This window comes from Megascapheus bottae, chromosome 21 (genome assembly GCF_031878675.1).
Source record: "Megascapheus bottae isolate mThoBot1 chromosome 21, mThoBot2.hap1, whole genome shotgun sequence".
NCBI lineage: Eukaryota > Metazoa > Chordata > Mammalia > Rodentia > Geomyidae > Megascapheus > Megascapheus bottae.
Genome location: NC_143529.1, coordinates 28716639 through 28740748, shown reverse-complemented (window position 1 = coordinate 28740748; position 24110 = coordinate 28716639). Strand labels below are relative to the sequence as shown.

Here is a 24110-nt window from a genome sequence, read left to right as displayed (position 1 = left end):
ATAGCATCCTGACATAGTGCAAGAATTTTCTGACTATCAAGTTGCTGGTCTCTGTGATCTTGACCTGTGACTTGTTTCTATAAAACAGCTCAGGGTCAGATTTTAGCAAATGCTGCTGATGCGTTTATCCCATTCACAGTTTCATAAAACAAATCAGTGGATCTGGAAAGATTTCCCTGCTCTATTACCTTGTTCACTGAAGACTTTTTTTATCACCTGATGTTAGATGAATTTGGTTACAGAGTAGATCTCTGTAATCTCTGTAATGGAATGAGAAGTATTTGCAATATTGATGAGGAATTTTACCAGATTCATTTTCTTTTCTTTTTTTCATATATTTTTAATTGTAACTAATAGAATGGTTACATTGTATTCACCAGATAGAAGGTGTATTACTTCACATACATTGATACCCTTTCTCATGTCTTGGTCCCCATTTCCCTCCCCCCACCCTACCCCTCATCTTGTTTTCCCCCCTTCCCTATCTTATTTCAAATAACCAAATACTCATATATCAAATATATCAGATAACAAGGTGAAATACTGTAACAATATGAGATAACCAAGGGACAGCAAAAGAGATGAGAGACAACATAGTACATTAAGGACAACAGTCACTCATTATATGGCTTTTTCTGTTTCCTGGAGGTCCTTTCATTTAGCGTCATTCTATACGGTCCAGATTCATTTTCAGCAGGCTTTATAACACTGAGCACTGAAAGAATTTTCTCTTTCCCCTTTTTTACAAGGTCTAAACTGCTGCTTCAGGATTTTTTGAGAGTTATTAGATAGCAATGAATGTCATTTTGTCTTGCTCTTCTTTCCTCACTGAGTGAAAAATTTTAAAGAGAAATTTCTAAGTACATAAATAAAATGTTTCCAAATGTGAGATCATTTAACTTAATGTTGTCTTTTCTTCAAAGGAAGGCTGGCATTTTGGTGCCTCTTTCTTTAGAAATGAACAGCAGATCTTGTTCTGTTTTTCTAGAGTAGACCAATTATGGACATATGAATTAAGAGTGAATTTTGATCTCCATCTGTTGAGCCAGAATTCAGCCAGAGATCCCAGAGTAACTCATTTCTGGAGATGCTGGAGAACCTATACTAATGACCAGTCCTGAGAAAGTATGAGAGACCCAGAATGAATCCCAATTCTTATATTACTAGTTTCCTATCCTATTCTCACCTACCTTTTGAAGCTTTGTCTTTGTCATGAATCAAAATTTAATTCACTGAAAAATTCAATGAATCTTTCATTAAGCTAAGAGCTGCTAAGAGCACTTCAAGGCTAAGATGTCCAGAAGGTGTTCAGTTCTTATTAATTAACAGCAAGGAGCAAAGGATTCCAGGTATGATTCTTACTGACAGTGTCTTAGAATATTATCTCTCTTTTCTTTTCTTTTTTTCTTGTGCTAGTACCTAGGGTTTCTTTGAGTTCTGCTCAGATAATAACCAAGTGAAAACTTGGAATATGGGAAAATATCATCTTCCAAAGACAGATAAGTCAAAATGCCTCATTTATGTATTTTTTTTCTAGCACTTTTCAGTTCCCAGGAGATTTGTAAGGATTAACTGGTTAATCTTTCAATCTTCAGTGACTAGCATTAACCACAGTTTATAGAGACAGAGAAGAAAGGTCTCCAAGAGTACATAAGGCTCTATCTGAGGATTTAGCCATAGGATATAGTTCTTACTACAGATTGTAGGTTTTTTTTTTTATCATTTTTTAAAAAGTTGAATACTGAGGGCCGGGAGGTTGGCCTAGTGGTAAAGTGCTTGCCTAGCATCCATGAAGACCCAGGTTCCATTCCTCGGTGCCACATACATAGAAAAAAAGCTGGAAATGGTGCTGAGGCTCAAATGGTAGAGCTCTAGCCTTGAGAAAGTCCAAGGACAGGGCTCAGGCCCTGAGCTCAAGCCCAGGACTGGCAAAAAAAAAAATTGAGTACTGAAAATGTATGGATGTTGATGACTCCTTGAGCTTATAAGTAGGGTTCTGTGGATTCTCCCCTGGACTTAGATGTCTGCTTGCTCGCTATTCATACATATGACTACCATTTTACAGATGTGAAAAATTATACATCAAAATGATAATAGAACTATTGGCTTTTTCCAACCACATGACACTGCTTTGTGGGTCACAGAAGGTAGAGAGAATAGTAAAATTTACAGATCAGTTATAAATTACATAGCTTTATTGTACTTACATAGTTTCATGTTATCAGAATGGTTTCCTATATGTACTTTTGAAACTGTATTTACTTTAGAACAGAATTTGATAAGGGATTCATAGATTCTAGAGGTTTTAACCAGTAACAAGTATTTGAGTACAGGAGAATACTTCAAACCTGGGTGCCAGTGGCTCACACTTTTAATCCTAGCTACTCAGGAGGCTAAGATCTGAGGACCATTGTTCAAAGCCAGCTCAAGCACAAAAGTCCATGAGACTCTTATCTCCAATTAACTACCAGAAAACCAGAAATGGCACTGTAGTTCAATGTGGTAGAGGGACAGCACCCAGGCCCAGACCCAGTCCCATGACTGATGAAAAAAAAGAATGAAAGAATACCTCAAGACCCATTATAGTAAAACACAAGAATAGGAAGTTGAAAAGCAATCAGAGCCTGCTGGAATTTAGGTCACTGGGGAAAAGTAAGTAGAAAGGTTCCTGTGTTTATTTACATTGTTTATGGAGAAGGAAACCACATGTAGGTGATGTAATAGAGTTATTCAAACATCAAGGGCATATTTATAAAATACTAGTACTGAACTGATAGGATTTTTAATAGTTGAATAATTAAATGCAAACTTTAAATGTTGCTCAGGTTCTGGGATGTTGTCCTCAGTTTCAGATGGAGTCAAGACTCAAAGAATAACTCGAATGGCTCATTGGAGTCCCATTATAAGAAATAGTTGCTCATTTGTAATATTCTCTGTAATGCTAGGGGACTGGGCGTCATTTCTTTTAATGCTCTCGAACTGAGTATATAGTAAGTTTGAATGAGTGTTTTATCTATCTGTCTTACCCTACATTCCACTTTACCTTATTCTCACCCGTTGGAACTAGGTGCAGGGAAATTGATGTTCTCATCGCTGCCATCCCCCAGGCCTGGGGATGGTTGCTGCTCTGAGTGGGGTACAAGGAGTTCCTTGAGAACTTACGTTAGTGTCTGCCAGTCAGGTGCCTTGGCTGGATTGTCTGTCCTAAGTGGCTCCTGTCTGCCTTGGATTGCTGGTGTATACCTGCCTTGAATTCTTGAAAGTCCTCAGCTGTTGCTACTGTAATTCCTCACCTCTGCTTTGCTTGACATTTGATAATTGCTTTCTTCTAGTCACAGTATGTCTAATCTACTGTGATTTCTTTTTGCTTATATTACTTAAAACTGTAAAATAATGAACACTGCTAGACCTAATACCTTTTTAAATAAATGGGAAGACAATATATAGACTGCTACACTATTTTGTGTGTGTTCTATTCCTAATCACTTAAAAATACTGTAAGTAGTTGTACAAGTTATCTTAAAATTCTGCTTCATTCTGCCTAATTTCCATGTAGAATCCCCATGCCATTAGAGAGGTACACATACTTTATTTAAAGATTGCCTTGTGGGTGAACTTTGAGTTCTTTCCAAGTATGCTAAAAATGATAACTGTCACAATATTTGTTTCTGTGTATTATTGTGCACTGATTTGAGTATAGCAGGGCATTAGATTCTTTGTGGGATTGTCTGATCAAAGAATTTGTACATTTTAAATGGATGGATACTGAACTGGGCTCAGGTGTTTCGTGCTTATAATATAGACCTTTAAAACAGCACTTGACTCTTCCACCATCACTATTTTGCTCTAATTTGATTGTATGTAGCATAGAACATTCCTGCCACTGTTAGAAGATAACCAGCGAGACAAAGTCAGTGTTCCCCAGCTGCAGTGGAATGGGAGAACTTGGCATTGGGTCTTTGATTTAGAAAGTGTATTATGCAAGATCCTCAGTTTGATGCTGTGAACTTAGCCCTTGGCATGTCACACAGAGGGAAAATGAAAGTAACAACCTGCACACAGGCCTTTAGACCCACACACATACACATAGGCTGTTACTGCTCTGTTATCATTACCTCCATTTTTTTTTTATCCATAGTGTTTATTGCATTGTCTTATGATCTTGTTCATTTAAACATTGTCTACCTCTCTCAAAAGAAATGCAAGACTCTGTCTCTTTCTTTTTTTTTTTTTTAACTGCCATAAATCTGGCATATTTCTTGGAACCCAGAAAGGCTTAAACACATAGTTGACATCTGATGTGAAAAGAAATGGTTGCTTATATTTCCTAGTTAAGAAGGATCTTTCTTTAAATCCCCTGTGCCCCTTTCTATTCCACTCTGTATCACTCTGGCCCCTTGTTTTATCTGAGGCCAGGACTCCAACTCAGTAGCTGACATTTGTCCCTCAGTGGCAGCTGCCGTGCCACCTGAGCTGTGCATCCTGCCTCTCCATACCCTTCTTATCCACTGACTTTCTAGTGCTGGCTGTGGCTACTAGTCCTTGGCACACATTACTGCATTCTCTTTTCATTTAGGTTTTGTTCTACTTACTTATATCAGCCTGTAAAGTTTATAAATAACACTAGCAATGAGTGTGTCTATACCATTTCCAGCCAAGAATTAATTTGGGTTTCTGTAATTATTATTGAGATTATACATTATTAGATGTGTGTAAGTCCCTTTTTTTGCCTTCTCTATGACTTGTTTCCTGATAGCTTTTATTATTGTTGTTGTTTAATTGTGATTCATGAGAATTCTTTTCTCTAATAGGGACACTATCTCCCTCACTGTCACTGTAAATATTGCAGTTTTCTGTCACTTTCTATAAATGTCAATATTCATCGATTTTTTTTTTTTTTGCCAGTCGGGGCTTGAACTCAGGGCATGAGCACTGTCCTTGGACTTTCTCAAGGCTAGAGCTCTACCACTTGAGCCACAGCACCACTCTCAGCCTTTTCTATGTATATGGTACCGAGGAATTGAACCCAGGTCTTGATGCACTCTACCACTAGGCCAAACTCCTGGCCCAGATATTCATCCATTTTTTTTTTTTTTGACCAGAAAATTTTGTTTGAGAAGTTAAAGAAAAGTGCATAAAGTGAGGATTTGACTTACAATCATATCATTTTTTCCCTTATGGTGGTTTTTCAGGAAGTCTGGTTATATAGCAAATACTTGTTAGAATTCTAGTAAATGAATGAGCCATAACCTTTTTGGACAAGCTTTTCCAAGCTGGCATTTATCACCTGAGATTGTATTCATTTGTTTATATACTTCTAGATTCTTTTCAATCTGTCAACATAAACTGTGTTGTGTCTACAGTTTGAAAGTTTATTTACATGAATCCTAAATATATAGAGCAACTTGCTCATTTTGTATAGTGCTCAGAAGAATCAGAGAGTTATTTATCCCCCAGCATAATTGAGACACAGAAATACATGGTTCCAGCTTGTTCACTTTCTCTGCAATCTTTGCATTCCCCTTTTGTGCCTCACTATGTTCCAGATAGGAGAGATATGAAGATGATGAAGAAATCTGTGTCCTAAGCCTGGATCTCAGAGGAGTGCTTAGAGATTGACAGGCATGTACAGGGAAGATGAGAATGATGAGGCATTTTTGTGAAACCAGATAGGGAAGAGGATTTGACAGTCCTGGTGACCTTGGCCTTTGAATTTGATCCTGAAACATGAGCTTGGTTTTGCTAACAAGAGAACAAAGGGAAGGGCATTTGAGGGGACATTCTAGGAATTGTTGGAATGTGTCTGGGCAAAGGCCTGAAAGCACACTGGGGATTGACATGTGTGACTGTGGTGAGGGGTGAATGCTGGCAGGGAAAGGGAGAGGCAGGATCTGGGTAGGCAGCGGAGATTCTTGTATGCCATGCTGAGAATTGAAACTTTGTTCTGAACATTAGATCCGTTAGGAGGGGAATAAGCAGTTTTGCACAGTGTGAATGATAGATGGCTTTGTGCAGGCATAGACACCATGAGAAAGGTGATTGCAAGGGTCTAAAGGAGCTGGGCAGCTTTGAGGTGGACAAGAGGGGCAAGGTTAGAGATTTATTTACTCAGTGAGGAACTGGTGACCAAACTAAGAGTGCAAGGGCAGGGAGCAAGAGGAATGAAAGGAGAGCAAAAATCAGGAGAACTCTGTGCTCACATGGATGAAACAGAAAGAGGTTGCAGCTACTAAGCAAACTAGGGACCAAAGAAAAAGGCTATGCTTGAGAACCACTTGAGATCAGGACTGAGGTGAAAAGATGAAACTGATGCTCAGGTACAGATCAGAGCTGGATCACTAGGCTCTCTTGAGCCACCTGCAGGCTGCCCATTGCTGTGTGAGTCACCAAGATAGTCTGGGAAGAGATGTGTATTGCAAAGATTCAAGAGGTTGTATGGAGGAGCACCAATATTTAAGGAGAATGTGAATGGCCAGAATATAGCAACTTAAAACAAATGCAAGGTGCTAGGGAGCAGAAGTGTAGTCATCAGAGATAGAGGAGAAAAGGAAGAGAAGAGGCCAACATTGGATGGCATTGTCAAGGTCAAGGGAGCGAGGGAGAAGAGATTACCAGGAAACTGAGGAGCATTAGGTGCAGCAGAGGCCTAGCTATAGAAGAGAACTGAAGACTTTTGACAATGACAGCACTCAAGGAGACCCGTCTCATTTCAGCTGGCAGATATGTATGGAAAGGCAAACCAAAACCCAAACTTGAGCAAGTTTAACTCCATAGAAGGAGCTTCTAAGAGTTCTACAGCCAAGAGGCAAGATTTCTAGACCTGTAGGAGGAGGCAGAACAAGTTGCCCTGAATGTAAGCTGGGCTTTCACTTGTGTAGATGGACGCAGGAGCTGAGAAGCCACATTCCTCTAACCAGTCTCAAATTTCCCATCACCATGTAAAGCATTATCTAAGTATGTTACTGTTTACTCTCTTTTTTTGGTCTTCATTTTAATTTACTTACTTATTTTCCAGTTTACTCAATTGCTATTTTAGAGGTAATCTATAGCGGGGTTCCTTTTACATATATCTGGAAATAACTACATTTCCTTTAGCGTAGTGTCATCTGTTCCCTCATTATCTCCCCTTCCAACCCTCCCTCCCATCCCCGTCTACTCCCATCCCCATCTACAAGTTACATAGTTTACTTTCATCAATGTCTGGTGCAGCCAGCCATGCTGTACTGTTGTACTTTTTCACCCTTTTCCTCTGATTCGGTGCCCTTCCCCCACCCTCCCACAGGTGTGCATGTGAATACACTGTATATAAGGTAAAGAATACAGAATTATCAGAAAAAAGACATTAAGAAAGAAAGCTTTAGTTTCCACATTTTTGGAGTTAACTTCAATATATGTATTATTTTATATACATATGAGGAGGTGCTTAGATATTGCACCTTTGTGATTCTCTTCTAAGACTATAAGGGCATTTACTTTTATTAAAAGCCTGGGATTCTTTTGTCCTTAAAATGTCATTCAGTCTTTTGGCATGACGCATACGTGCTGCTGTTGGCAAAGCTGGGGACTGCACCCTGTGATTGTGTCTTCTGATTCCACTACAAATTTATCCAGACATTTGTTTCTGTCTCACCAGGTCTGCGAGCTGGATATCATCTTTAATTTTGAAAAGGCATATTTTATCCTTGATGAGTTTATAATAGGTGGAGAAATTCAGGAAACATCCAAGAAAATAGCTGTCAAAGCCATTGAAGAGTCTGACATGTTACAGGAGGTTAGTACTTTGGGGAAGAAGAAGAAAAAGAAGATGATGATGATATTTTTAATATAAGCCAATATTGAGTACTCACCTGTGCTGGGTGTAATTTCTAACACATGAAAATGGTATTAGCTTATTTAATTCTACTACTCTACCAAGTAGGTAGTATTGCTTTCCCACTCTTCAGCTGAGTAAACTGAGACATGAAGAGGTTTAGTAGCCTGTTCAGTTTCAGTAAGTATGAAATTAAGATAGGAACCCAGACAGTTAGATTAATGGGTCTTTGTCCTGTTTGGCTGGGTTTTTGGTGTGAGGATATTATACGTTCTTTGCAAAAATAATTTCATAAGATGTTAAAAAAAGGATTTCATTAAAATACCTGTGTGGCCCTGGGAATGAAGAATAGCAATATGTAGTTATTACATTCCCAGGAATATTATAGTTTTGTTATTGAAGATAGCATTTCTCATTTTAATTAAAATTTCTTATACCTCCAGGAAAGGTCTTATGTGTGCTACTTTTGGCATAAAGATAAAGGGGACACTGTGGCTTGCTTCCCCAGTATAAACTGGCCCTAAAAAACTTATTTTGTACAGCTCTGGATTCTTTGTGATTCATATAAAATGTCATGGGGTTTTTCATTTTCTTTTTTCGTCGTACTGAGATTTGAACTCATGCCTTGTACTTGCTAGACAGGGACTCTATCACTTGAGTGATGCCCTCTTCCTTTGTTTATTTTGCTTTAGTTACTTAAAAATAGAATCTCATATTTTTTTGCCTGGGGCAAGCCTCAGAGTCTCCTATTTAAGTTCTGTCTCTGTCTCTGTCTCTGTCTCTCTCTCTCTGTGTCTCTGTCTCTGTCTCTGTCTCTCTCTCTCTCTCTCTCTCTCTCTCTCTCTCTCTCTCTCTCTCTCTCTCTCTCTCTCTCTCTCTCTCTCTCTCTCTCTCTCTCTCTCTCTGCTGGATAACAAGTGTAAACCACCAAATGGGGCTTGTTTCATTGACATGGGGTCTGTATCCCACTGGCCTTCAACCAAGGTCCTCTGATCTCTGCTTCCGTAATACTGGGATTGATAATACCATATCAAATCTGGGAATTTTCTTGTAGAGGCAAAGCTAATAGAGAAACTTAGTGTATATTAGCCCTTCAGCCCTTCAATGAGTTAAAGCTCTTCATGCACTGTCTCTGGCCCTCCAGTTGATGTGATTTGATCAGCTCTATCTCAGCGTGTGTTCGGGGCCTGGTTTCTGTTCCAGTTCTGCCACCAGTATGTGTGCCTCCCACATTTGTTGGTCTTTCATGTCCCTATTTTCCTATTAGCAGGTCAGGGAGGAGCCTGTTTTAAGAGCCATTCTTCCCACTATTCGGAAATAAGAGGCTCACTAGGTCAATCAGACACCAGTTGTGATTCCCCAGCACGTTGGCATCTGGCAGAGCTGGCTCCTTGCTCCTGCCTGGGAAGGAGCCAGTCATGGGCTGGATGGACATGAAGAAGGACATCTGTTGGGCCAAGACAGTCACTGCAACTGGCATTTTCATCTCAAAGAATGCATTGAACGCAGTGGTGTTTACTCACTTCTCTCTCTTGTAGGAGAGAGAGAGAGAAAGAGGAGAGAGAGGGAAGACAGTGTAGAGGATGCAATTCCTAGTGTCTCCACTAGGGACAGCAGCTGGTTGAGAAGAGAAGCTCAAATGGTAGGTCAAGGTAAAAAAAAAATAGGATACCACCTACCACCTTGGTAAAGTGTGGATGCATGAGCACCTGCTTGCCGCACCCCACGGCTGTCACTCTTCAATGCAGAAACCACAACCACAATGCAGTAGAAAGTCAAAGCACGTTGCAAACACAATGTACAAGAAAGACAGGGTGTTAGAAAGATCCAGAAAGTGGTAGGGAGTTATCTCAAGATACAAACTCTAGTATGCTTCTTGGGAAGGCAAAGGGAGTGGGATCTTTAAGGTGGTGCTAGCTTTAGGTCATGTATGGACAATTGAGATAGAAGCCTCAAGAAAATACCTACTATTAGGTGTCTGTTCCGTGTGCCTTGATTGACAGCCTGGTTCAGCCAGGGCTTGACTAGCCTCCTGAGTCATCTGGTGCTGTGAGCACTGATGATAACTAGACATCAAGAACAGAGAAGCCAGTGAAGTAGCTACTCTATGGCTTTTGGTTGACCAAACCTTTTTTAAGTCTGCAGAAGAATCCTGGCAATGTGTTTGTAGAGCCACATCTTCTAGTCAGATTTGCAAAATCAGGGTATTTTCATTGCAGAGACTATGTAGGTATACAGTTAATAGAAGATAGAGAGGAATGCCAAGCAATTTGTTAGTAAAGGTAATATACTATTTTGGTTCTAATACTTGTCATCTTTTTAATATTTGCAATGTGCTGTTACTTTTCTGGTTCCCAATAAAAAATTATACTTAATTTATAACTGTACTCCTTTAAAAATGATATGAACTCCAGGCCCTGCAAAATCAGCCCATGCTTGGACAGGATGAAGTCCCCTACCCAAGTTAAAAGACATGGGAACTCAGGGACACTGTTTTAAGAGTGGGCCAATGCCAAGCTTTAGAAGAAAGTGTCGGTGACTGAGTTCAGCTATTTCCAGTAGAGAAGCACTGCGATTCAAAAAGAGAACAGGCTACAAATGAAATTAAATACATGATGTTTTCATAACTTTGAGGTTTATGGATTAGACATTAGGCTAAAAAAAAATTTCCAAGCCAATTAGGTTTTATTTAGATCATTTCCATGTCACATTGAGTGAACCTTGAAAGTAATAATAATGAAGTCAAATGGAGCCTGAATCTGTGTTTTAAAAATAAAATATCAAGTGCCGGGAGTTAGGCTTTGTGGTAGAGTGCTTGCCTAGCATGCACAAAGACCCAGGTTCGATTCCTTGGTACCACATGCATAGCAAAAATCCAGAAGTGGTGCTGAGGCTCAAGTGATAGAGCTTTAGCCTTGAGAAAAGTCCAGGGACAGTGCTCAGGCCCTGAGCTCAAGCCTCACAACTGGCAAAAAAAATAAAATAAAATATCAAATAAAAACTTGTCAGACTTTGGAAATAAAACAACAACAACAACAAAAAAAAAAAACCAAAAAGAGAACAGGCGAACACAGAAAAAAGAAACACTACTTTCTAACCTTGGTATCCTCTGGCAATTTTACTTGGCCAATGGCCTGATCTCTTACGCACATGCTGTCGAGTGTCTTTCCTGGTGAGTTCCAAGGAGTCATATGGACTGAGGTGTAAACTTAAAAAACAAGTCAAGCATTGGATGCTAAGTGGGACTCACTCCTTAAGGGTAACTCACTGCCCCTTAGAGCGAAACCTACTGCTATGGTACTGCACACATGCCTCTGTTTATAATAGGTGGCTGTGCAAGAGCAAGCCCATCAATCTAGTATGGTACAGGCTTTGTGACATCATAGTACAACTTCACCTGTAATTAACTCTGCTTAAGCATTTAAAAAGTGCTGGGGAAAAATAATTAGGGCTTTTTAGCAAACTTGTTCACTAATGAGGAGTAGGATGGAGAATGGTAATTTGTGTACTTTGGAGGAAGACCTACCCAAAACATATGGCAGGTATTCTTCAGAATCCTGGTGTTTTTATATTCCTTGAATTGGCAGAGCATGTGATAAAGACACTGCACACCTGTTAACACGAGTCATTTAGGCTTTTGTAGTACAAAGTACCTGGATGTGATCCCTGTGATCCATTTATCTTAAATCGACAGTGATGTCTTGGCAGCTGTGGTACTACCACTTCTTTTCCTCATTTTGTGAGCTGGCTTAGGTTTCCCTCAGTTGACATATAAGTAACTTCAGCCAAATGGTTGTACATGCAAGGGATTCTCAAACTGGGAACTACCTTTCTTGAACAGAATTCAGTGTCCACATACATTTTTGAAAAGTGTTTTATTTTTCAATAATAGTAAGGAATATAAAAGTCTGTTAGAGGGTATGGTTTAATAAAGGAATAATGGTTCTCTTTCAGACAATGGAAGAATACATGAACAAACCTACATTTTAACCGACTTGAAGACTCCAAGTACTGCAAGTGCTGAATTTTAAATCCTCATTGTTTTGTATCCAGTGCAGAACCATGCCACAAGTAACTTAAAGAAAGGGATTCTTAGTTAACTAGCAAATGTTCACGTTGGCTAACATAGTATATTTGAAATGTCTATGTCTATAGTATACTGTATATGATGACTTAATCTGCCTCTGTGTTGGAGATAACTTCTGTATAACTTGGCAGACTGAATAGTGTGTAAAATTTTAAAACTCCATGAGATTATTTGTAAGAAATAATTGCAATATATATTTTTGGAATTTGATTTTCTGAGGGATGAAAAACCATACATATTGTAATAGCTCATGCTTATGAATACATTGTAATATCTCCTGTTTGAGTATAAAGTAAACCTGATGCCTTTAATGCCTTTCCTAAATGTTTGGTTTGTAAAACTTGAAATATTATTAGCAGTTAAGAGTTCCTGTATATTGCTGAACTTTTAAAAATATTTACAGAGATCAGAGACAATGTATCTCGTATGAATGTCCTAAATTCATTTGTATGTTTGGAATTGGAAGAAAGGAAAATAACCAAAGATGGTAGAGGAGATAGATATTCAGTAGTTTTGATATCTTAAAAGCTGCTAGCTAGGCTGGGATGGAAAAATTTTAAACCTTTGAATATAAAGGCATTCTTATGGGGTTATATTTTCTATAAATTATTTACCCAGGTTTTCAGACATCAGAAATGATGTCTGTGACATCTTTTACTATGATACAATTCAGTGGTAGGGATTCATAACAATGGCAGCAATTATTATTGCTACCACTATTTAAAGACAATCTCTTCTATTCCAAGCAATCTTAGTTATAGTTACTTGAGAACGTTTCACATGCTTTTGAATGTAAATCTAATATGTTTTGTTTCTTACTTTGGGCATTGATTACTTTGGCAGCATATATAGGAAGTACATGTCTCTTTTATCTTCCTGCCCTTCCTACCCCCAAAGACATTATTATTGCTGCTAGACATTATCATTGTGAATCTGTGTCACCTTTATACTGCAGATTATGCATTACCAGGTATTAATGTAATCAGAGATATTATGAGGAATTAGTCGTGGTAGTTGTCCTGGTGCTTCATCATGTCTTTCCATGATTCTTGCACATGAGTTTTGAGGTATTGTGTCACTCGAGTGGCCTGGTCAGGGACGGGACCTTCTAGGGTTTCCTAGGACAAGTGCATGCATGGCTTGGGGGCTGTGGAGAGAACTCATGTTGCAGACTCTTAGAGGATACAATGGAAAATGATAGTGTTGCTCCTACTCAGAAGATATTTAGGAGGAAAATGCTAAGCCAAGAGGAGAAATTGACCAATTCCAATTTGTTTGAAGGAAATAATTCAGATAGTATATGAAGTAATCGCTAGGCTTTGAATTTCTAATAGTTTCTCAAATGAATGATTTAGAAGTAGAATTATGGCCCCGGATAGAAATTTAATCAAATTTGTTTAGATGTTCTTCAGTTGTATATTTAACTTGTGTGGGTGTGTATGTGTGAGTGAGTGAGTGTATGAGAGTGAGTGTGTGTGTGTGTGTGTGTGTGTGTGATCTGAGGTTCGAACTTGAGGCCTCATACTTCCCAGGCAGATGTTCTACCACTAAGCCATGGCTCCAGTTCCTTTAACTTAAAAGACTTGGTAAAACTTACTTTTCATAACAATTCATGTTGTGTAAGTTTTTATGATTCTATTTTTGGATAAAAGTATTTTCATACCTCATTAAATGCTTTACAAATATTCTTGATAATTCCATATTTGACACTTTGCTATGCACAGGGGTTCTCAAATGTTCTGGGAGTCACATACAGAAGATGATCATCTTCACGTGGCACACTGGGGTAAATTTTGAGGGGCTTAGGGATACACTTTATATGGGCTGTGGTGAAAGTAATCATCATGTTTCTTTATATTATATAATTATAAGAAGATTGCCAAGTGAAAAGATAATATTCAATTTGCATAAAATTTTCAAATAAAATATTTTTAAAATTCCATGCCTCTTGCCCTTTAGCTGTAGTTTTTATTTGTTTGTTCATGGTGGTATGGTTTGAATTCAGAGACTCAAGCTTGCTTTACTAAGGGTTCCTTTTAGCCATGCTAGATTTTTGCTGTTGGTTTACTGTTATCTTTTTTAATGGAGTCTGGCTAACTTTTCTTTCCAGGCTGGCTTTGATCCTTGATCCAGCAGATCTTACCTCCATGAGCCGACAGTGCCTAGCTTAGGTTGTGTTTGTTTTGTTTTTCTGTTTTTTCAGAGGGTTGCACTTTGGCCTTAAACCCTCATGATTAAAGACTATGATTCTGTTTCCTCTGTCTCTCACGTATCTGGGGTTACAGGTGTGAACCATCCATTATGCCCAGTTGTGTTTTGAGTTCCTCTAACAGCAGTCCTTCCAATCTCTACCCCCCAATTTGCTGAAATTGCAGGTGTGAGCCACTATGCCTGGCCCCTAATAATTCTTTGGATTCACATTATAATAACCTATGAAATATCACTAGTGAATTGTGTTTACAGTCACTCCTAATGTGTCTAATCAATAAATTCTATTGAAGCTGGCCATGGTGGCTCACGCCTAGAATCCTATCTTCTCAGGAGGCTGAGATCTGAGGATCACAGTTCAAATACAGCCCAGAGTTCAAGTCCCATGACCAACAAAAAAAGATTACATTGGTAGATGCTAGTGTATTTTTCCACATGGTCCCTGCAATTTCTGGTGAAGTTCACTCAGATGCTCTAGAACACAAGGAAACTGAACTAATGACCTTTTCTGAACAATTTATAAAGTGAAGGCCAGTTTTTGATTCAGACTATTGACAGTGTACTTGAATTTTAAACAGCAATGATCGATTTTTGTCATGTGAAACTAAAATCAGGAAGATCAAAACCTTGCAGGGATTTCTTTATTAAATTCACCTTTTGATAGTTCTATCAAAACTTAAATTGAAATTCAACTTGAAGATGAACCTTCATGAATAAACTTGAATCATGAGATCCTTTTGCATCTGGGCTATCAGTCCTTAAGGTATCTATTTTACTTCATTAATTTAGATTCAAAATGTTCTTTTATGCTTTTGATTTCTAGTTTATAGGCTGATTCATGAATATGAACAAATAGGTGATAGCACATTTGTTGGGATGCTTTGAGTCATCTGCTTTTCTCTAGTTAGCTGGAATAACAGAATAGAACTTGAGTAGTCCCGGCTGCCTCTGAAAAGACTCGTAGACTTGTTTTTGTTGCAAATAGATTGTGCAAGTCATGGAGTAGCGAGGCAAGCTATGTTAAATCACTCATTATCCAGAAGAGAAAAGAAAATCAGCACATTGATACATGCTTTGATTGGATCCCAGTGCTAATCATTAGTCTAATTAAACCTGTCTTGATCAAAGGTGCTACCCTGTGAAAGTATCGGATGAGCTTGTTTTCCTGGAGTGAAATACAAGCAAATGACATTCAAAACATGTGTTTCACTTTTTTAAATGGTACAAGTGAAATATATTGAGTGCAATTTAAATGAACAATTCCATTATAGAAGAAGAGAAAAAAAACAAACTACTAGAGTACTGTTAAAATTGTCAAAGTTTTGTTGTTAGGTTTTGCAGGTGGTCTGTCTTCTGTGTTTCAGAGGGCAGGAAAGAACAGGAAGAAGACATGATTTGGGGGTGTTGAGTAATAGTCTGGAAAAACAGTCCTGTGACTACTTCAAACATTTAGTTAAGGCTTCTCATTTCCACTGTTTGTATCTGAATATATGAAAGAAGACCTTCATGTCTGGGTCTGAGCTGAGGAACCAGCACTGAATGAAAACAAACATTGCTTGAAAATGAAGCAGAGATAGGATGTTGCCTACTGGCTACACAGCCAGACTTTATTTCCCAGCCTTCTTTGAAGTGTTTGCGTAGCAGCTTTGATCAAGACATGCCAGAGGTGTACAGGTCAAAGTAGCATATACTCCATTACAGGTCAGAGTCTTCATTCATCTGTCTTGACCAATAAGTGTAATTGAAGAACAGGCTATACAAACTTGATGTACACTCCGGCCACTTTATCCACACTCCTAATCCTGTGCTCTTTGTTTTTGATCAAGTCTTGGACTTTTGCCTGGGTTGGCCTCAGATCAAAATCCTCCTGAGAAACTGGAATTACAGATGTGTCACTACACCTATCTCAAGTCTTATATTGATCTGACTACCTCTAAAAGTTTCAAGTCATGTATCTTCCTTCCTTCATACTTCATTATATTCTCTTGGTTGTTGCTTGCTTAATTCTTTTTACCTGAATGCCATTTTACCCAGATTCTCCTCTCTTTCTCCCTCTTCCCGCCTCTCTTTCCCTGCTTGCCTCCCTCTCCTTTCTCCTCCTCCCCCCTTCCCCTTTTGGTAGTACTGGAGCTTGAAATCAGAACCTGGGTACTGTCCGTTAGTTGTTTTTTTTCTTTCAAGGCTAGTGCCCTGCGTTCTGAACCACAGCTCCACTTCTCACTTTTTGGTTGTTAAAGATGCGTCTCACAAGACTTTCCTGTCTGGGGTTGCTTTGAACCGTGATCTTCAGGTCTCAGCTTCCTGAGTAGGATTACAGGTATGAGTCACAAGCACCTGGCTTGATTTCTAGTGCTCTATCTCTTGAGCCACACTGCCACTTCCTGCTTTTCGTTGGTTAATTAGAGATAAAGAGGCCCTTGAATTTGCTTGGACTGGTTTTGAACCATGATCTTTAGATTTCAGTCATTTGAGTAGCTAGGATTATAGGTGAGAGTCACTGGCACCCAGTTTAAATTCAGATCTTTAAATATCTACCTTAATTGCTACTTCTTTAATGAATTTTCTCTCTGTCTGCTTTTCCTTCCTTCTCAGAAAGCTCTTGGCATTGTGCTTATGTCTCCTATAGTACTTTTCACTTTAATGTTACATGATAGATATTTTAAGTATATGCCTCATTACCAAGATCCATTCCTCCTGAGTGCTGAGTGACTGAATCTAATTGATTCTGTCAACATCTGTGAACATAACATTGTATCTTCCTCAGCCTTCACTAGTGACTGCTTGGGGAGCTTTCAGGCCTTCATTCTTAGCCTGGAACTGCATTGTTGGTTCTCCTTGCCATGAGGCTGGTAGTTTTTTTGAAGTGGGCAGTTATGAGATGTTCTGCTTCCTCCAATATGCAGAAAGCCATTGTTGAATTACCCAGTTTCTAATCATGGGCTCACAACTCAGTGTTTCTTTGAGTCTCAGAATTTAGACTTTGTTGAGCCTTTAGGGACTTGGAGATGGATGTATGTTGCATTAGAAGATGGGAATGTGCCCTACTGGCTCATGTTTTAAATACTATTTGGGAGAGGGTGCTTACCTAGTTTAGTATTTAGTTGATGGGGTAATTATGAAATTTATACTGGGTGCTTAGGTCTCCTGTCTCAACTTCCTGTCTGCTCTGAGATGAAGTGCCTCTATCATGTAATCCTACCATCATTTAGTTCTGCCCAAACACAAGGACCAAGCAACCACAGTGAGCTACTGCAACCATGAACCCCAAATCCAAAGTAAAGCTTTTTGTTTTTAAGTTATTTCTGGCCACAGGAGAAACAAGACCAGCATTTACTTGTAATATTTATTTATATATTGGCTTGAAATACTTATACCTACCTGAAAATAAACAATTTTGAATTTCATGGAAGGATATAAATATCCAATGAATATGAAATCATGCTCCAAATGCTTAATATTCTTACTCAAAGAAATACTGTTTCGAGGGGCCGGGAGTTTGGCCTGGTGGTTAAAGTGCTTGCCTAGCATACATGAAGACCCGGGTTCGATCCCTCGGTACCACATACATAGATAAAAGCCAGAAGTGGTGCTGAGGCTCAAGTGGTAGAGCTCTAGCCTTGAGAAAGTCCAAGGACAGTGCTCAGGCCCTGAGCTCAAGCCTAGGACTGGCAAAAAAAAAAAAAAAAAGAAATACTGTTTCAAAGAAATACTAATACAAGAAAAATACTGTCTACTTCCATGAGGTGGCCTGATCCTAGAACATGTTGAAGAAGAGTTCGAGATTGAAATTCACAGGTTCTAGAAGTATAAATGTGAAGTCGTGTGGTCATTGGTTAAACATTCATTTGTAATATGACTCAGAAAGTAGTTATACCTGTACCCCATATATTCAAAGATTTGAACACAGCTGTTTTATACATTTTCTTCCTTTTTAAAGGATCCCAAACTCAGAACAGCTATTATTTATATCTACAGGTGAGTAAGAAATTGAACTGGGGGAAGATAGCATTTCTCACTAATGAAAGGAATGGTTTATATATTTAGTACATATGCCATTCTTGTGCTGAGCAAAATCAGGCTGTCATGAAGGGCATATACAGTATAGTTCCATTTATATGAGTCTTTATAGAAGTCAAAGCAATGGATACCTACAGGTGGGGTTCGTTTCTGAATACAATGTAGATCTCTGGATCTAGACATGTTATGTGGATGAGCTTATTTTTGGAATTGTAAGTTTTTGTTGTGTTTTACTTTTATAGATGCTACATTTGACTGGAAAAGATTTACTTAACTAAAAATAGGGAAATATTAAAAATTAGGTTTCTATTCTAAGCATAAGTTGTTTAAACTGATATATTTTAATCGAATAAAATTGATTAAATTACATTGGCCTCTATGTTGATTAGAATACACTTGCTATTAGTGTTTGTATCACAAAACGTAATCCAAGAGAAATCTACCAGAAAATAGCCTCACAAATAATGTGTTACATACGCGGTTCTAGAAATACTCTAAATCATCATTTTCATTACATCCTGTTGCTTGCCTTTGAAAACTTATGAAGGAAATAACATACATTTTGAAATACAGAAAACTGCAAAGTTAGAAATTCATTATTGGAATGTTTTCCCATTCTGTAGTCTGCTCTCAAAGTTTGAGTAAGTTGTAATGACAGTAAATTTAAGTTGATTTGCTTTGATAAAAGAATTTGTACTGTTCAAGTATTTAGCTTAAATTCTCATTGATGATGAGTTATCACACCACTTTTGTACATTAGTACATGGGAATATCAAGTAAACCATTTTTGCTTATTACTGACCATTTTATCTCTTGAATAATGTCCATAAACTTGAAATAAAATTTAAGCATGTACCTTAAAAAATAAAATGAGTATATGCTGTATTTCTTGCTCTATGGAAACTCCAAGATGGAAGTAGCTTTTTAAGAAACTTCTTAAGCTTTTGTATGCATTGACATAGCTACTAGTGGCTATCAGATGGAAATCTGGAAACCTTTTTAAACAAGTACATTTTTTTTTTTGCCAGTCCTGGGCTTGAGCTCAGGGCCTAAGCACTGTCCTTGGACTTTCTCAAGGCTAGAGCTCTACTACTTGAGCCTCAGCACCACTTCTGGCTTTTTTCTATGTATATGGTACCGAGGAATCGAACCTGGTCTTTGTGCATGCTAGGGAAGCACTCTACTACTAGGCCAAACTCCCGGCCCCTAAACAAGTACACTTTTTTAAAGATACAAGGTGGAATATTTTGAATGGTCATAGGAGTTCATGAAACCAATAAGCATTCTGTCATTTTGAATATATTCTACCACAAGAGTTTGTTTTTGGTCAACAGGGTGTGTCTTGTCCCTTACATGGTCTTTCATTCTGAAATAACTATCAGAATAACATCATCGTATTGCCTGGTAGGATCTGAAAACTTGTATGACTTTTTCAAGTTTGTCTTCTCCTCAGTCCCCATGGATATATCTTGCACATGCTGAAAGATTAAACATATGATTGCTTAGCTGCAGTCATTTTGGGAATAAAATGACCACAATTAAACAACTAAAATAGCACTCAGGATAGTGTAAGGGATGAATTTTGTTTCTTGTGAGAGAAACGAGTTGGGACCAAAGGCTAAGTAACTATACAAGCCATTAGACAGTCATTCCCTGACTTGGCAAACACCTTGCCAACTGGACACCTTGATGGAAGAGATGGGGTTGTACAGAGAATTACCCTCTATAGGATAATATGGTTCATGTCTATCTAAAGATGGACTCTTTTGTGCTTTTGACTGGGTCACATGGATTATGCCTTTAGGAAAGCATGGATACAGGGGACAGCTCTTTGAGTCTTTTCTTCACTTGAGTGGAAAGTAGTAGTATACTAAATCCTCTCTGTCTCTACTATCTTGTTTGTCCTTGGCTATAAAAATGAGTTGACTTTCTCATGGGTCTGCTGTGAGGGCTATGTATAATGCAAGTCCTACAAAACCTAGGAAGGCATGCTTGCACACAGACAGGGAAATGTGCCTTCTGAGGAAACCTGCTGTTAGCTGAAGGTAGTTGTTACCATGGGAATCATCAATTACCAATTTCCTTCTACATTTGACAGTGAAGGGATTACAAGTTAGGGACAGGAAGCAGTTTCTTTCATTCCTCTTCTTATTTTTTCTTAATTTAGAACAGATGAGCAAATGAACAAGGCCAGACAGTAGTAAAAGAGATAATGATATGTCCTGCCGATAAATGCAAGCCTTCTCCATTTATTTAGTTCTCTCATTTTATGTTTTGCTTCTAGAGGAAAAAGCAGTTAAAGCACAAACTTAGAACAAACAATTGTAAAGATGCTCTGAAAGCCACCTTAAGGACTTCCCATCGATTTCTTTCAACCATTTTGCTAATTACATTTTAATGACAGACGCAAATTAATTATAGGCAGTTAAAGATTTAGGTTAGTGATAAAGGGTCTGTGTGATTACCAAGTGTTTCCTTCAAGAAATGGATAATATGGACAGATTCTTCAATCTGAGGTGCTGCCTTAAAAATCATAATGCAAATGCAAATATTTAGAAAAACAAAACTGTGACTGGGAAAGCCCATTGATCTCTTGCTTGCTTCATTGTTCTTAGAGAACTTCATTGTCCTTAGAAAAAAAAGGACGTTTCAATCATGACTCCATCAGAACCGTCTTGTCTTCCTGGGCAAATGGCCCTGTACTGTGGCTTCTTAACCAGTGTGCAGTTGGGGGGAGCGGGGCAGCAGGTACCACACAGCCTCTAGGTAACCGACAGGAGAAATGCAGAAACGTCCCCACAGGAGGTGCCTTCACTAGCCACCACTGGGTGGACAGAGAAATAACCTACTACATGAATTTTTGCTTCACAGGCATTTATCCTGGCCTTTGGATAATTCCCAGTTTCTTAAAGATATCTTTTTGCAGAGATCATCTTTGTTCTTGAAGACTTAAGTTACTCTGCATTTTTTTCTTCCTCTTAGGTAAGAGTAGAGTAGGAAACGCTGCTGCAGTAGGAGTTAGGTAGTAGAATTGTTGCTTTGTGACACTAAACATGGTCATGCACACTTTTAACCCCAGAATTTAGGGTTAGAAGCAAGAAGCATTGGCAGTTTGAAACCAACTTGGACCAACATGGGTTCGGTCTCAAAAAAATCATGTAAGATAAATATATTACATATTTTTTGTTCGTTTGTTTTTTTTGTTTTTCCCCCACTCCTGGGCTTGAGCTCAGGACCTGAGCACTGTCCTTGGACTTTCTCAAGGCTAGAGTTCTACCATTTGAGCCTCAGCACCACTTCTGGCTTTTTTCTATGTATGTGGTACTGAGGAATTGAACCTGGGTCTTCGTGCATGCTAGGCAAGCACTCTACCACTAGGCCAAACTCCCAGCCCGAAATATATTACGTATTTATATACTGTGTATTTAGATATGATTATATTTATTGATTTATAGGCCTTTCTGCAATCCATTTCTATAAGCCATTTTCAGAGATTTCTTTGTATCGTATGGCTTTTTTTTGATATTTTAGAAGTAACAAAAAACTGGCCAGAAATGTAACCAGGGCCACATTTACAGCATCGGATACAGTAGTTCGCATTATCACCCAGTCAATGCTTGCTGTTTCTGTCTTTCTGATGTGAGGGGAGTATCTGTACCTAGGTCCCAGGCCAGTGACTTTTCCAGGTAAGACCATAGCTGAGGTACAATTCAGCTTTACCCCCTCTGTCGCTCTAAAATCTGCAATGGCCCTTGCTGTCTGTGAGAAAATTCCATGTTTCTTATTTTACAGCTAGCTATTTTTCTGATCTCTCCAGCCTCCCAGAGCCCAGTAATCCTTATTCAGCCCTGCCCTTAAAATGTCATTTGCTTTCTTCTTCTTTTTCTCTTGCTTGAAAGTTTGTGTGTCACCATCTTGGAGAACTTGAGATGGATCGCTGAGGTGACATAGCAGCTCATCTCCCCTCAATTACTTTCTCTCCCATAACCCACATTCACTTCCTTCATTACATTTGTATTGTTGGAAATCCTATTAATTTGTCTGGTTGCTTAGCAGTTTGTTTACCGATGTGTGGATGAAGTTTTGTCTTCATTCTTTCTCCTTCCTGCCTCTTCTTCACCAAATTATATTAAAGGAGAGGGCAGAGGAAGGGACTTTTTTGTTTTGCTGACATAGTCCTTAAATATCTATTGTTATTGGTTAGTGCATCATATACCTCTCTGTGTCCACAGTTCACATACTTCCTGGTATGATGTGATATAGGAGCAAACTTTTTGTTGGGGGTGGGTGCAGGTTCATGGTGGGACTTGAACTCAGTGCCTGGGCTCACTCCCTGAGATTTTTGTTCAAAGCTAACATTCTGCCACTTTAAGCTACAGCTCCATTTCCAATATTCTGGTGGATAATTGGAGATAAAAGTCTGATGGACTTGCCTGCATGGGTTGGCTTTAAATAACAATCCTCATATTTGAGTTTCCTGCACAGTTAGAAATTGCAGGTGGCCTGGGCACTGTCCTTGGGCTTTCTCAAGGCTAGCACTCTACCACTTGAGCTACAGTACCTCTTCTGGCTTTTTCTGTGTATGTGGTCCTGAGTAATCGAAGCCAGGGCTTCATGCCTGCTAGACAAGCACTCACTCTACCACCTGGCCACACTCCTGACTCAGCAGCAAACTTTTAATGCATGAATGTTTAAGCTAATGAATCTAGAATATTTCCAAATTAATACTTAGATTGAGTTGATTAGAGTCCATTTTTTTGGCTCCCTCTAAAAAACCAATACACAGGATGGGGTGAGGAGGAGTAGGAGAGAGCAACAGAAGGGGTGACATTGTCCAAAAAGAAGTGTACTCATGTAAACCCTTTGTAGGAACAATTTTAAAAAAGAAAAAATTAAACACAATAAACAATCAGAATAAACCTCCACAAAGTATATAGAATACATATGCTTATACAATGTGGAGAAGGCAGGCTTGGTTATATTTGTTGTAGCTGCCTCCTTTTACTCCACCTCCTCTTTGTCTCTTTCTTCATAGTCTTTTTTATTTTGTTTTGTTTGTTTTGCCAATCCTGGGGCTTGAACGTAGGACCTGAGCACTGTCCTTGGGCTTTTTCCTCAAGGCTAGAGCTCTACCACTTGAGCCACAGCACCACTTCTGGCTTTTCTTTGTATGTGGTATAAAGGAATTGAACCCTGGTCTTAGTGCATGCTAGGCAAGCACTCTACCACTAGGCCAAACTCCAGCCCCAAATTATTATAAGAATTTGATTTTTGGTCAGTTGTGGGACTTGAATGCTGGGCCTGGGAAAGCTCTTCAGCTTAAGGCTACCCACCCTCCCCTTTGAGTCACAGTGCCACTTCCTCTTCAGTCTTAATACAGAAGTAAAACTCTAGGAATCATCCAACCCCACTAATGTTGTATTTCTATCAAATTGGGCAGTGCCACAGGACAAGAACTTCAAGGAGTCCGGCTCATGATTCCCTGGGATGTGATTGTATTCACCCACAAAGAGGTAGGAATTAATCACAATCATACATTCACAGAATTGACACTGGCTAGGGGTCAGGTAGCAGCTATGATCACCATGTAAGATCCAGAAGAGGTGATGGATTTGATCAAAGTACATTATATGCATGAATGGGAATAGCATAGTGAAGCTACTGACAGCATACAGTGATGAAAAAGAAAATAAAGCCTAGGGAAATGGAAAAAGATTGTTCACTCATTGTTTTCTTTATGGATTTGGCCATTTGGACATTCCTTCTTTACTATTAGCTCACTTGAGTATGAAAGGGACTGAGGGTGGATTATACCACAGTACAGTACTCACTGAGTTTTAACAGGCCCCTGACTTGGGATGAAAGAAGCCCACAGACAGCTCACTTTCAAGTCTAAAGGTGGTCCCCTGGAAACTGCCACAAGAGCTTTATTTTCCCAGTGTGTTTGTTGGGTGGTGTGTCGGGGCCAGAAGGACAAAAGGACACTGG

General features: G+C 38.9%; 1 protein-coding gene across 5 annotated transcripts in view; it reads left to right on the top strand.

Moving 5' to 3' along the window:
* The window catches only part of Ap1s3 (adaptor related protein complex 1 subunit sigma 3), an 86853-nt gene that overhangs the window by 21398 nt on the left and 41345 nt on the right, over positions 1-24110 (top strand). Inside the window, exons 4-6 of one of the 5 annotated variants that reach the window (XR_016539155.1) lie at positions 7634-7771; positions 9349-9452; positions 11765-11881. Coding sequence is in view for 2 of the 5 variants with exons in the window: in XM_090354905.1 (XP_090211031.1) it covers positions 7634-7828 (195 nt within the window). In the remaining 3 variants the exon portion in view is untranslated. Of the gene's footprint in view, positions 1-6713; positions 6955-7633; positions 7839-9348; positions 9453-11764; positions 11955-24110 lie in introns of those variants that run through there. The other 4 variants (XR_016539154.1, XR_016539156.1, XM_090354907.1 and 1 more) reach the window with 4 other exon arrangements.